This window comes from Leucoraja erinacea, chromosome 19 (genome assembly GCF_028641065.1).
Source record: "Leucoraja erinacea ecotype New England chromosome 19, Leri_hhj_1, whole genome shotgun sequence".
Lineage (NCBI taxonomy): Eukaryota > Metazoa > Chordata > Chondrichthyes > Rajiformes > Rajidae > Leucoraja > Leucoraja erinaceus.
In genome coordinates, this window is record NC_073395.1 from 20,238,382 (window position 1) to 20,252,363 (window position 13,982).

At 48.2% G+C, this 13,982-nt stretch overlaps 1 protein-coding gene across 3 annotated transcripts in view; it reads right to left on the reverse strand.

Moving 5' to 3' along the window:
• The window catches only part of nav3 (neuron navigator 3), a 208,635-nt gene that overhangs the window by 19,823 nt on the left and 174,830 nt on the right, over nucleotides 1–13,982 (reverse strand). For all 3 annotated transcript variants that reach the window (XM_055650561.1, XM_055650560.1, XM_055650562.1), the window contains 7 exons: nucleotides 13,399–13,422; nucleotides 10,026–10,103; nucleotides 9,382–9,465; nucleotides 8,487–8,598; nucleotides 6,523–6,647; nucleotides 5,610–5,776; nucleotides 407–560 (listed from right to left, as the gene is read on the reverse strand). In XM_055650561.1, the coding sequence (XP_055506536.1) occupies nucleotides 407–560; nucleotides 5,610–5,776; nucleotides 6,523–6,647; nucleotides 8,487–8,598; nucleotides 9,382–9,465; nucleotides 10,026–10,103; nucleotides 13,399–13,422 (744 nt within the window). The remainder of the gene's footprint in view (nucleotides 1–406; nucleotides 561–5,609; nucleotides 5,777–6,522; nucleotides 6,648–8,486; nucleotides 8,599–9,381; nucleotides 9,466–10,025; nucleotides 10,104–13,398; nucleotides 13,423–13,982) is intronic.

A 13,982-nucleotide genomic window follows, 5' to 3' on the forward strand; every position in this document is an offset into this window, starting at 1 on the left:
TCCATGTCCCATGTGCTATGTTCCATGTGCTATGTTCCATGTCCCATGTGCTATGTTCCATGTGCTATGTTCTATGTCCCATGCGCTATGTTCCATGTGCTATGTTCCATGTGCTATGTTCCATGTTCCATGTGCTATGTTCCATGTTCTATGTCCCATGTGCTATGTTCCATGTGCTATGTTCCATGTGTTATGTTCCATGTGCTATGTTCCATGTTCTATGTTCCATGTGCTATGTTCCATGTGCTATGTTCCATGTTCTATGTCCCATGCGCTATGTTCCATGTGCTATGTTCCATGTGCTATGTTCCATGTCCCATGTGCTATGTTCCATGTGCTATGTTCCATGTGCTATGTTCCATGTGCTATGTCCATGTGCTATGTTCCATGTGCTATGTTCTATTACCTGCATCCTGTTCATCGCCTCTCTGATCTGGTCAAGATGATGAGCTGAGCTCAGGGCTTCCAGCCGGATGTCAGTCAGCTTCAGCTCCTTCTCCCGCAGCTCGCCCTTGAGGTGAACGATGGCATCGGCCTCCGACTCCGTGCACTCGCAGAGGCTGCCGCGGGGAGGCAAAAGGCATCGGTCAGCCTGGTGGCGGCGGAGGCACAGCGGGCAATGTCCGGGCGCACGGCACTACCACCCACAGCACCGCCAACCTCCCCTCCCCACACCCAAAGTATTCCAACCCGCACCAGAGGGGGACAAGTGCCGAGGTGTCCAGAGCAGCCCATCTTCCGGGCAAATAGATAAGGAATGCAGGTCAATGAGAGACTGCATCTAGAGAGGATTTACACCACCAGTTCACTCTCATTCCCAAGTCGTTGCTGGTGAATCTACACTACCTGATCATGATGGAAGGATCATCACTCTGAACTGTTACATTTCTTTCTCTTTCCACACACAGTGGCTGCCAGCAGTCTGAAGCAAAGTGCCAGAGGGCCTGTGTCCATGCTGTATCTTTCAATCAATTCAATCAGCAGGGGATTGATTGATTGAAAGATACAGCAGGGAAGCTCACAGAGTCCACACCGACCATCGATCATCCGTTCATACCAGTTCTATATTGCCTGTCCATTCCCTCCACAGATGCTGCCTGACCCACTGTGTTCCTCCAGCACTGAGTTTTGCACAAGATTCCAGCATCTGCTGTTTCTCGTGTCTCTCCTTCAACTTCCAAGGGAAACAAAACCAGCTGCTCCGATTTCTCTTCAGAACTGAAACACTCCATCACGGGCACTTTTGCGGTGAATCTCCTCCACACCCTCTACAATGCCTTCATATCTTTCGTATATCCCTGTGGCCAACACAGCAGATGCTGGTTTATACCAAAGATAGACACAAAATGCTGGAGTAACTCAGCAGGTCAGGCAGCATCGCATTCTGATGAAGGTTCCTGAACCGAGACTTCCCCATCCATTTTGGTCCAGAGATGTTGCAGATGCCTGGCCCGCTGAGTTACTACAGCACTTTGTGTCTATCACTGCACACAACTCTCCATCCTTGGCCAAACCAGGGTTCTACTAGTTTTAAACTGTTTACAATGTTTCTCCTCAAGACTCTAACTGCCCTTCAAGCATGGTCTTGAATCCTCACGGGCTGCCCCTCTGGGGTTGAGATTCCCAGCCGCTCCAGGAAGAAGTAGCTCATTAACTTTCTATGTTGAGTGGTGTAGCCCAACCGTTGCCACAGTCAATGTAAGATCTTGCAGGCAAGAGATGAGTGAAGAAAGAAGATTTCTTCAACTAATAGAGGGACGGTCAGATCACAGCTCCTGAGACCCTGGTTTGATCCTGGCCTGCGGTGCTGTCTGTGTGGAGTTTGCGCTGACAATCCAAAGACACGTGGGTTTGTTGGAGGAACAGTCAGGCCCCTTGTAAATTGCCCCTAGTGTGTAGGGAGTGGACCAGAAACTGAGATATCATAGAACTCGAATGAACGGATGATTGATGGTTGGCATGGATTCAGTAATCCGAAGGGCCTGTTTCCATGCTGTACCTTTCAATCAATCTGTCCCTTGCAGGTTGAATTGATTGAAAGATACAGAACAGTAACAGGCCCTTCGGCCCATCGAGTCCATGCTGGCCATCGATCACCCATGCAGATGTGAGGCTAAATGTGGGTGTAAATGCTCTCGAGTGCAATGTGAATGTAAGCACGGGTGTGGAGGGACAGCCATTTGTGGAATACACACACAAACCCTCAACGAGACCAACGCAAGGAGCTGTTAGCATGGGCGGTCCAGCAAGTTAACGTGTTAACCAGCACAATTAGTTTAGTTTGGAAACTCACGGATCGTAAAGCAAGCCAGGTGCAGTTAGATATAAAACATTCCCATTTTTCCAACACAGACTTAGCCCAACAACACTCCACACCATTGGGGATGAAGCAACCGTCATCGACTGCCCTCAACAATCTGTTCCTCCAACACCCAATACACGCTCAGCACAAATCGACAAGATGCATTGCCGTTACTCAGCTGGGTAAACGCACAGAGTCTCTTGCCCAGAGGAGGGGAATCATGAACCAGAGGACATAGATTTAAGGTGCGGGGGGGAAAGATTTAATAGGAACCTGAGGGGCAACGTAGAAATGTGAAAATGCCCGCGCCCAGATTCAGGGACAGTTTCTTCCCAGCTGTTTTCAGGCAACTGAACCATCCTATCACCAACTAGGGAGCAGTACTTTACACTTTACCGGACTTTATCTTGCACAAAAGGTTGCTCATGTTATTCCCTTTATCATGTATTTCTACACTGTGGATGGCTCAATTGTAATCACGTTTTGTCTTTCTGCTGACTGGTTAGCCCGCAACAAAAGCTTTTCACTGTACCTCGGTACACGTGACAATAAACTAAGTTCCTGCTTCAACTTTTTCACACAAAGGGTGGTGGGTGTATGGAACAAGCTGCCGGAGGAATTAGTTGAGTCATGTACATGGACATTTAAAGGACATTTGGACAGGTACGTGCATAGGAAAGGTTTGGTGTGATATGAGACCATCACCCTCAATCAGTCTGCCCATTACCCTACTTTATATTTTTGCCCACTGTTTCTCTCTCAACAGATGCTACCCAACCTAATTTAGAACATAGAACAGTACAGCACAGGAACAGGCCCTTCAGCCCACAATGTCTGTACTGAACATGATGCCAACTTACACTAATCTCCTCTGCCTGCAGGTGGTCCACATCCATCCATTCCCTCCATATCCATGTGCCTATCCAAAAACCTCTTAAATGCCACTATGGTAACCGCCTCCACCACCACCACAGGCAGCGTGGTCCAGGCACCCAGCACCCTCTGTGTAAAAAAAACCTGCCCTGTACACCTCCCTTAAATGTTGCCCCTCTCATCTTAAAACTATGTCCGCTCTAGTCTTTGACATTGCCACCCTGGGAAAAATAGGTTCTGGCTGCCTCCCCTATTTATGCCTCTCATAGTTTTATATAGAAACATAGAAATTAGGAGCAGGAGTAGGCCATTCGGCCCTTCGAGCCTCCACCGCCATTCAATATGATCATGGCTGATCATCCAAGTCAGTATCCCATACCTGCCTTCTCTCCATACCCCCCTGATCCCCTTAGCCACAAGGGCCACATCTAACTCCCTCTTAAATATAGCCAATGAACTGGCCTCAACTACCCTCTGTGGCAGAGAGTGTCCAGAGATTCACCACTCTCTGTGTGAAAAAAGTTCTTCTCATCTCGGTTTTAAAGGGCCTGCTTAAGCTGTGACCCCTTGTCCTGGACTTCCCTAACATCGGGAACAATCTTCCTGCATCTAGCCTGTCCACCCCTTAAGAATTTTTTGTAAGTTTCTATAAGATCCCCTCTCAATCTCCTAAATTCTAGCCCAAGTCTATCCAGTCTTTCTTCATAAGACAGTCCTGACATCCCAGGAATCAGTCTGGTGACCGTCTCTGCACTCCCTCTATGGCAATAAATACTTCGATCAGATCTACCCTCAACCTCCACTGCTCCAGAGAGAAAAATTCAAGTTTGTCCAACCTCTAGTGAAGTTGGGACATGTTGGCCAGTGTCGGCAAGTTGGGCCGAAGGGCCTGCTGCATGGCTGTCATTACAGCAAATATCCCACCCAAGGTTTCTCATCATCTATCTTTAAGAACTCTATATAGCTCTCTCTTGAAAGTATCCAGAGAACCGGCCTCCACCGCCTTCTGAGGCAGGGAATTCCACAGACTCACAACTCTCTGTGGGAAAAAGTGTTTCTCGTGTCTGTTCTAAATGGCTTACCCCTTATTCTTACCCCTGGTTCTGGACTCCCCCAACATCGGGAATATATTTCCTGCCTCTAGCATGTCGAAACCCTTAAAAATCTTATATGTTTCAATAAGATCATCCTTCTAAACACCAGAGTATACAAGCCCAGCTGCTCCATTCTCTCAGCATATGACAGTCCCGCCATCCCGGGAATTAAACTTGTAAACCTACGCTGCACTCCCTCAATAGCAAGAATGTCCTTCCTCAAATTATGGGACCAAAACTGCACACAATACTCCAGGTGTGGTCTCACTAGGGCCCTATACAACTGCAGAAGGACCTCTTTGCTTCTATACTCGACTCCTCTTGTTATAAAGGCCAACATGCCATTCGCTTTCTTCACTGCCTGCTGTACTTGCATGCTTACTTTGCGGCATCTGCAGGATTTGATTTTAATTCACCATGAGGTTGGGCAGTGGAAGTTGGCTTGAGACTATGACCTAGTTGGGTAACATAATCCATGACACCCCCCTCCCTCCCCAGTCTCTCCCACACATGCACCACACTGCAGGTTACCGGGACCGGTGCTGATAGACCACGGGGCCATTTAGACGCTTCTTTGTCACCCAGGCAGAGGCTGATTCACCCACACAGTTGCTACACTGATATCCTCTGCACAGATAGACAAACGAGGGGGGAAAGAACACAGACAATAGCTTGATTAAACTAACAAAGCAGATTGTCAAAAGATGATATCTAACAAAATGTAGTTTAATTTGGCTCGGTTTAGTTTCGAGAAACAGGCCCTTTGGCCCTCCGCACCGACCTGCGATCCCCAAACACTGACGCTATCTACACACACATGGGGACAATTTACAATTATATCAAGTCAATTAACCTACAATCCTGAACGTCTTTGGAGTGTGGGAGGCAACCAGAGATCCCAGCAAAAACCCACGCAATCACAGGGAAAACGTACAAATTCCATACAGACAGTACCCGTGGTCAGGATCGAACCCGGATCTCCAATCAATAACCTATCAATCTCCACCTTAAAAATATCCTTTGACTTGGCCTCTACAGCCGTGGGTGGCAATGAATTCCACAGATTCACCAACCTTTGGCGAAAGAAATTCCTCCTCATCTCCTTTCTAAAGGTCCATCCTTTTATTCTGTGGCTATGGTCTCTGGTTTGAGACTCTCTAAAAGCTGGGCTCGTTACTCCAAGTGTGGCCTCTGCAGCACCTTGCACAGTTGTAACAAAGCGTCCTGATTTTTAAACCCTCTCCCTATGCCCCCACCCCTCCTCTCCCTCCCTCCAAGAGTCCACTGGTATCAGGATATCTTTAGCGTCGATGAAGCAGTGCAAAATGTTTTCTTCTTACGCAGATGTGGAGTGCGAGGGTTTCATGCCTGCGGCCTCCGTCAATCCTTGCTGTGATTGAGGCGATGACGATGGGGAAGGGTCAGGGAGTTCTTCGATGTCTAAGTGGGAGAGATTAGGCTTTGAAGACTTCTTTTTACCAAAAGCTTGCTTGAACGAACTCCTGAGCTGCAAAGGGAAAAAGCCAAGCTGAAAGACTTCCTTGGTTAAGGTGGGCAATGTGTGCCGCAGGTCAGGCCAGTCCATAGAAGACCAGGGGACAATTCACAGGCACATATGCAATCGAGGCAGCTCTTTCCCCTTCAAGCTTTCCCCCCTCACATATTTTCCCAGTTCTCCTTTGTTCCTCCCCGTTAGATCATTTCAAACCCAGCACTATATTATAGGAAAGATGTTGTCAAGCTGGAAAGGGTGCAGAGAAGATTTACGAGCATGTTGCCAGGACCCGAGGGCCTGAGCTATACGGGGAGGTTGAGCAGGCTGGGACACTATTCCTTGGAGCGCAGGAAGATGAAGGGTGATCTTATAGAGCTGTACAAAATCATGAGAGGAATAGATCGGGTAGACGTACAGAGTCTCTTGTCCAGAGTAGGGGAATCAAGAAACAGAGGACGTAGGTTTAAGGTGGCGGGGAGAAAGATTATAATAGGAACCTGAAAGGTAACGTTTTTTATACAAAGGGTGATGGGTGTTTGGAACGTTCTGCCGGAGGAGGTTGAAGCAGGTACTTTTGCAACATTTAAGAAACAATTAGACAGGTACATGGATAGGACAGGTTTAGAGAGATATGGGCCAAACGCGGGAAGGTGGGCCTAGTGTAGATGGGGCATGGGCATGGGCATGTTGGTCCAATGGGCCTGTTTCCATGCTGCATGACTCTATGACTCTCTATAACTCTAACTAATTAAACTTACCCAACTTTGTTTCTTCTTCTTTTTCTTCAACTCTATGTCATTCGCATTCCCAACACTCGAGTGGCTGGTCGCACTGTTAATGCTCGAAACGCTGTCTGACGAATGTTGTCTTCTGATCCGCACGTCTGACAAGGAAATAAAATGTTGTCACCGTAAAATATCTTGCCGGTTCCCTTTCTTCACAGGCCGAGGGCAAAGTTTAATGCACAATATCGGATGTATTATGGAGCACGTATAATAGGGTGGCACGGTGGCAGAGTGGTAGAGTTGCTGCCTTACAGTACCAGAGACCAGGCCTCAATCCTGACCTCTGATGATATCTGTATGGAGTTTGTACATTCTCCCTGTGACCATGTGGGCTTTCTCCAGGTGCTCCGATTTCCTTCCACACTCCAAAGACTTAAAGGTTTGTAAGTTAATTGGCTTTGGTAAAAGTTGTATATTGTCCCTAGTGTGTAGGATAGTGCTAGTGTATGGGATGATCGCTGGTTGGCGGGGACTCGGTGGGTCGAAGTGCCTGTTTCAGCGCTGTATCTCTGAGGTAAAGTCTAAAGAGACACGAAACACTGCAAGTGATGGAATCTTAGTCAAACCACAAAGTGCTGGAGGAACTAAGCGGCTCAGGCAGCATCTGTGGAGGGAAATGGACAGAAGACGTTTCAGGTTGGGATCAGTCTGAAGTATGGTGCCGACATGAAATGCTGCCTGTCTGCCAGAGAGAGACGTCCATCTGGGAATGTTGGCGACTGGCCCGCTCCAGACTGCAGGAGTACGTGCTGAGTGACGCACTGAAACCTGGTGCAGCCAACGCCATGGCTCTGTGGGGGAGGATCACAGTCCAGGGTCTTTCTGCTGCTAGACATTGAGGGGGCAGAGTCTGGTGGAGACGCCCCTCAAACAAGGGAATGGATATCACCCCAGGGGGCCACATGAGTGGTAAGGGTTTAAGAAGGAACTGCAGATGCTGGAAAATCGAAAGTACACAAAAAAGCTGGAGAAACTCAGCGGGTGCAGCAGCATCTATGGAGCGAAGGAAAAAGGCAACGTTTCGGGCCGAAACGTTGCCTTTTTCCTTCGCTCCATAGGTGCTGCTGCACCCGTTGAGTGGTAAGGGTGCCTGGTATAAGTATAGTTTGTGAACACTACCGAATATACCACTAATCTAATTTAGAGATACAGCATGGAAACAGGCCCTCGGCCCACCGAGTCCACGCCGACCAGCGATCACCCCGTACACTCGCACTATCCTACAATTTACAGAAGCCAATTAACCTACGAACCCCTATGGTGTGTAGGAGGAAACTGGAGCAAACCGGTGAAAACTAACTCAGTCACAGGGAGAATGTACATTGTCTGTACAGACAGCACCTGTAGTCAGGATCAAACCCAGGTCGCTGGCACTGTAAGGCAGCAACTCTGCCGCTGTGTCAATGTGCTGCCCTAATTACGAATAATGAATGTATAAACGGCGAGAATGGCGATAGAGTTTTTGCACTGTTCTTATTTTTATTTTTTTTATTATTGTGAATAAAGTTTATTGTTCAAAACAAAAGAGGGGGGAGGCACAGCGATAGAGTTGCTGCCTTACAGCTATAGAAACCCAGGTTCGATCCTGACTATGGCTGCTGTCTCTACGAAGTTCGCACGTTCTTCCTGTGACCGCCTTTGTTTTCACTGGGTGCTCTGCGTTCCTCCCACATACCAAAGACGCACAGGTTTGCAGGTTAATTGGCTTTGGTAGAAAAAAGGTGGAAGTTGGCCCTAGTGTGTAGGATCCTGCTAGTGTATGGAGATTGCTGGTCGGCATGGACTCGATGGGCTGAAGGGCCTGCTTCCACTTTGTAACACTAAGCTAAACTTTCTGCCATTGATTATAGGGGATGTTGGACCTGAGGAGCAGACTGATAAATGGCAGCGCAAGATCAAGGACGTGCAGATGTCCAGCTACACTGGTCCGTCCGTACCTCTGCTGCTGTGTTCAGGGCCATTGAGCGCTCCCTGGATGGCTTCTTGTGCTGCTGTGTTTTGTGTCTTCAGCGAGTCAATCGTCTCTCTCAGTTCAGTTAGTTCCGACTCCTGCAAGAAGGACAATGAGAAGTTGGATTCTTATTTCAAGGCAGGATCTTGCATGTAGCAGCATCACAGGCACACACGCCTTAACTTGTACAAGACATAGAAAAGAAAACCACAGTGGACTAGTCTCACCCCGGTCACTCACTCTTCTCCCCTCTCCGATCACGCAAGTGGTACAGAAGTGTGAAAATGCACACCTCCAGATTCAGGGACAGTTTCTTCCCAGTTGTTATCAGGCAACTGAACCATCCTTTCACCAACTAAGGAGCAGTCCTGACCTTCCATCTACCTCATTGGGAACCATCAGACTATCTTTAGTCGGACGTTACTGGACTTTATCTTGCACTATTAGCATTATTCACTTTATCCTGTATCTGTACACTGGTGGCAGCTTCATTGTAAACGTGTACAGTCTTTTCATTGACCGAGTAGAATGCAACTAAAAAGCAACAAAAGAGATACAGCTTAGAAACAGGGCCCTTGGCCCACCGAGTCCACGCCGACCAACAATCACCTCATATACTAGTCTTCTCCTACACTCTAGGAACAATTTACACAAGCCAATTAATCTGCAAACCTGCACATCTTTGGGATGTGGGAGGAAACCGGAGCACCCGAAGGAAACCCACGCAGTCACAGGGAGAATGTACAAACTCTGTACAGACAGCACCCGAGGCCAGGATGGAACCCGGGTCTCTTGCGCTGTAAGGTAGCAATTCTTCCGCTGCACCACCGCGCCTCCCTGAATTCTCCTGATCAGTGGATATGAACATCGGTCAGACTCACCTTTTGTTCGGCCGTCATGGTGAGATTCTGCAGCCTTGACGTCATGTTACTCAAACTCTGCTCAAAGGCTGCCACGAGATGTGCCTGCAAACACAGCACAGCATCAACACCCTGCCAACACGATCAACAACCTGCCCCTCCCCCGTCATTCCCTCAACTCCACACTCCCGTCCAGAAGAAGGTGCGGAATCTAGACAGCACGCACCGCCAGACTCAGGAACAGCTTGTTCCTCTCTGTTGTTCAGGCTCGTGAACGGTCCTTCCATAATCTAGAGTACTGGCCAATCAACATTGAACGTTGTCTCAGGAACTGTTATGCTACAAAATGTTGAGAACTATATTCTGCATTCAGTATCTTTCCCTTCGTTCTATCTTTAGTAGTTAAGTTTAGCTTGATTGTAATTTTGTTTTAGTTTAGAGGTACAGCATGAACACCCTTCGTCCACCGAGTCCGCGCCAATCAGCGATCACCCCCTACACTAGCTCCATCCTACACACTGGGGTCAATTTACAATTTTACCGAAGCCAATTTGGTGCACGAGAGGAAACCGGAGCACTCGGCGAAAACCCACGAGAAGTCACAGGGAGAACGTATAAACTCCGTACAGACAGCACCCAAAGTCAGGATCGAACAGTAGACTTACATTGGCGGAGAGTTGGGAGGTGAGAGTGGCAACCTTCTCCTGGGAGGTATCCAGTTCCCTTCGTAGCTTCCGAATTTGCTGTTTTAGGGGGGAAATATTTGAACTTAAGACAGTGTTGCGGAAAGGTCCTATGGATTTCAATCACCAATCTCATCCCATATCAACTCAACTAAAGCAAGAGTCTACAAGCAGCTCATAAGTTCATAAGTTATAGGAGCAGAATTAGGCGATTCGGCCCAACGAGTCTACTCTGCCATTCAATCATGGCTGATCTATATTTCCCTCTCAACCCCATTCTCCTGCCATCTCCCCCTAACCCCTGACAAAAGAAGGGTTCCGACCTGAAACGTCACCCATTCCTTTTCACCAGAGGTGTTGCCTGTGCTGATGAGTGACTCTAGCACTTTGTGTCTATCTTCAACATATACCCACATCTGCAGTTCCTTCCTACACCCTTCTTCAGATACTTCCTCGGTCTGAAGAAGGGTTCTGACCCAGAATGTCACCTGTCCATTCCCTCCACAGATGCTGCCTGACCCAGCTGCCAGCTCCTCCAGCCCTTTGTGTTTGAATCGGTCAGAGGGACATCCCTTCTGTGGAATACATGGGGAGGAGGAGGGGAAGGAAGAACCTGGGGAGCATTGTGGGAACTTTGCTTAGCCAACAATCTAGATAACAAGAGTTCAATTCCCACCACAGCAGGTGGGGAATTTAAACTCAGTTCAGGAAATAATCGGGAATTGGAGCAGGGACATGCCAATTATCAATTAGAGGATTGTGGAGATTTGGTATGTTAACAAATACTCTCTTGAACTTCTGTACAGGTGTACAGTGGAGAGTATATTGACTGGTTGCATCATGGCCTGGTTCGGCAACTCGAATGCCCAGGAACGACGAAGATTACAAAAAATGGTGAACACTGCCCTACCATTCCTTGACCTCACTATCTCCATTGCAGGTGATAGACTTCTAACCGACATACACTATAAACCCACTGACTCCCATGGCTATCTGGACTACACTTCTTCCCACCCTGCTTCCTGTAAGGACTCCATCCCCTACTCCCAATTCCTCCGTCTACGCCGCATCTGCTCCACGGATGAGGCGTTCCACACCAGGACATCTGAAATGTCCCTCACTATTCAGGGAACGGGGGTTCCCCTCCTCCACCATAAATGAGGCTCGCACCAGGGTCTCTTCCATACCCCGCAACACTGCTCTCTCTCCCCATCCCCGCACTCGCAACAAGGGCCGAGTCCCCCTAGTCCTCACCTTTCACCCCACCAGCCGTCACATACAAAAAATAATCCTCCGTCAGTTTCGCCACCTCCAACGTGACCCCACTACTCGCCACATCTTCCCATCTCCCCCCATATCTGCCTTCCGCAAAGACCGCTCCCTCCATAACTCTCTTGTCAATTCTTCCCTTCCCTCTCGGTCCACCCCCTCCCCGGGCACTTTCCCTTGCAACCGCAAGAGATGCAACACTTGTCCCTTTACCTCCCCCCTTGACTCCGTTCAAGGACCCAAGCAATCGTTCCAGGTGCGACAGAGGTTTACCTGCATCTCTTCCAACCTCATCTATTGCGTCCGCTGCTCTAGATGTCAGCAGATCTATATCGGTGAGACCAAGCGGAGGTTGGGCGATCGTTTCGCCGAATACCTCCGCTCGGTCCGCAATAACCAAGCTGACCTCCCGGTGGCTCAGCACTTCAACTCCCCCTCCCACTCCGCCTCCGACCTCTCTGTCCTGGGTCTCCTCCATGGCCACAGCGAGCAGCACCGGAAATTGGAGGAACAGCACCTCATATTCCGTTTGGGGAGTCTGCACCCCGGGGGCATGAACATCGACTTCTCCCAATTCTGTTAGTCCTTGCTGTCTCCTCCCCTTCCTCAGCTCCCCTGCTGTCTCCTCCCACCCTCCAGCCTTCCGGCTACTCCTCCTTTTCCCTTTCTTGTCCCCACCCACCCCCACCCCTGATCAGTCTGAAGAAGGGTTTCGGCCCGAAACGTTGCCTATTTCCTTCGCTCCATAGATGCTGCTGCACCCGCTGAGTTTCTCCAGCTTTTCTGTGTAACCCACTGCCCAGTCCATCATGGGCTCTGACCCCCCCCCCCCCCCCCCCCCACCATCGAAGGGATCGACAAGAGTCGCTGCCTCAAGAAGGCAGCCAGCATCATCAGAGATCTGGGCCTGGCCACGCTCTGTCATCAGGAAGAAGATCTAGGAGCCTGAAAACTGTAACGTCCAGGTTCAGGAACAGCTTCTTCCCAACAACCATCAAGTTATTAACACAACAACCTCAAATAGGCTCCAAACTATATAGACTTGGAGGCATTATGTTTTACTTTGCACTATAATTATTTGTTTATTTGTCTGTTTTTTTTAATTTCCTGAACAATTTTTTGTGGTTTATTATAGTGTTTACAGAGTGCTATGTTTACATATCTGTTGCAAGTAACAATTTCATTGTTCCGTTTAGGGACTTATGACAATTAAACATCTACTTCCTTAGAAGGCTTAGGAAGTTTGGCATGTCCCCAACAACTCTCACCAACTTCTACTGATGCGCTGTAGAAAGCATTTTATTGGGATACATCAGCCTGTGGTTTGGGAACAGCTCCATCCAAGACCGCAAGAAATTGCAGAGAATTGTGGACGCAGCCCGGACCATAACAGAAGCCTACCTACCTTCCATTGACTACATTTATACCTCACGCTGCCTTGGCAAGGCCACCAACGTAATCAAGGACGAGGTGCACCCTGGCCACTCCCTCTTCTCCGATCTCTCATCAGTCAAAAGGTGTAGAAATGTGAAAATGCACACCTCCAGATTCAGGGACAGTTTCTGAACAACTGAACCATCCTACCAACATCTAGAGAACAGTCCTGAACTACTAACTGTCTCATTGGAGATCCCTGGACTACCTTTGATTGGTCTATACAGGCTTTATCTTGCACTATACGTTATTCATGTTATTCCATTTATTATGTATCTGTACACTGTACGATTGTAATCCTATATTGTCATACCACTGACTGGTTAGCACGCATCAAAAGCTTTTCACTGTATCTCTGTACACATGAGAATAAACTCAACTCAACTAAACCAAACCAAAATAAACTAAAGTAAACTTAAACACTCGAGCCTTGACTAAAACCCAACTGTGATGGAATCTGAAGCACTGGTCAAATAACCCTGGCCTACCTTTTCTTTCTGGGGAATTTAGGGTTGGGACAGGAATACCGATTTTGGCAATATTGCCCAATTGTCCAATGAAAACATGCAGAATGAGTGGGTCTGAGGTGGAACGGGTAGCTTTTAGGTTCGGAAATGCTCTCTATCCAATACTTAACCACGACACCCCTTACCTCTGAATGTGCTTTCTCTTCAGCCTGAAAGAAAAAAGAAAAAGAAAACCATGACTTAAAGCAGAAACAGCGGACAGTGGCACAACGGTAGAATTGCTGCTGAATGGCGCCAGAGACCTGGGTTTGATCCTAACCACAGGTGTTGTTTCTGTATAGTTCACGCCTTCTCCTAGTGACCGCAGGGTTTCCTCCAGCCACTCCGGTTTCCTCCCACGTTCCAAAACCGTGCGGGTTTGTAGGTTAATTGGAGCAGACCCAGTGGATACCCACTTGGTCGCAGGGAGAACGTGCATACTCCACACAGGCAGCACCTAAGGTTCAGGATCGAACCCTGGTCTCTTGTGCTATGAGGCAATGGCTCTACCAGCTGTGCTGCTGTGCTACATCAAATGTATATACATTTCTTAAAAATCCACTGAGTGAAGGCATTTGATGTTGAGAGGCTTGTAGAAATGCACATACACAGAAATCTTTTTCTTCCCCTCATCTCAGACTTTGTGTACCGTTGCATTTATTTTCCAGTCTCAACCCTTATGGGAAAGATAGACACAAAAAGCTGGAGTAACTCAGCGGGGTCAGGCAGC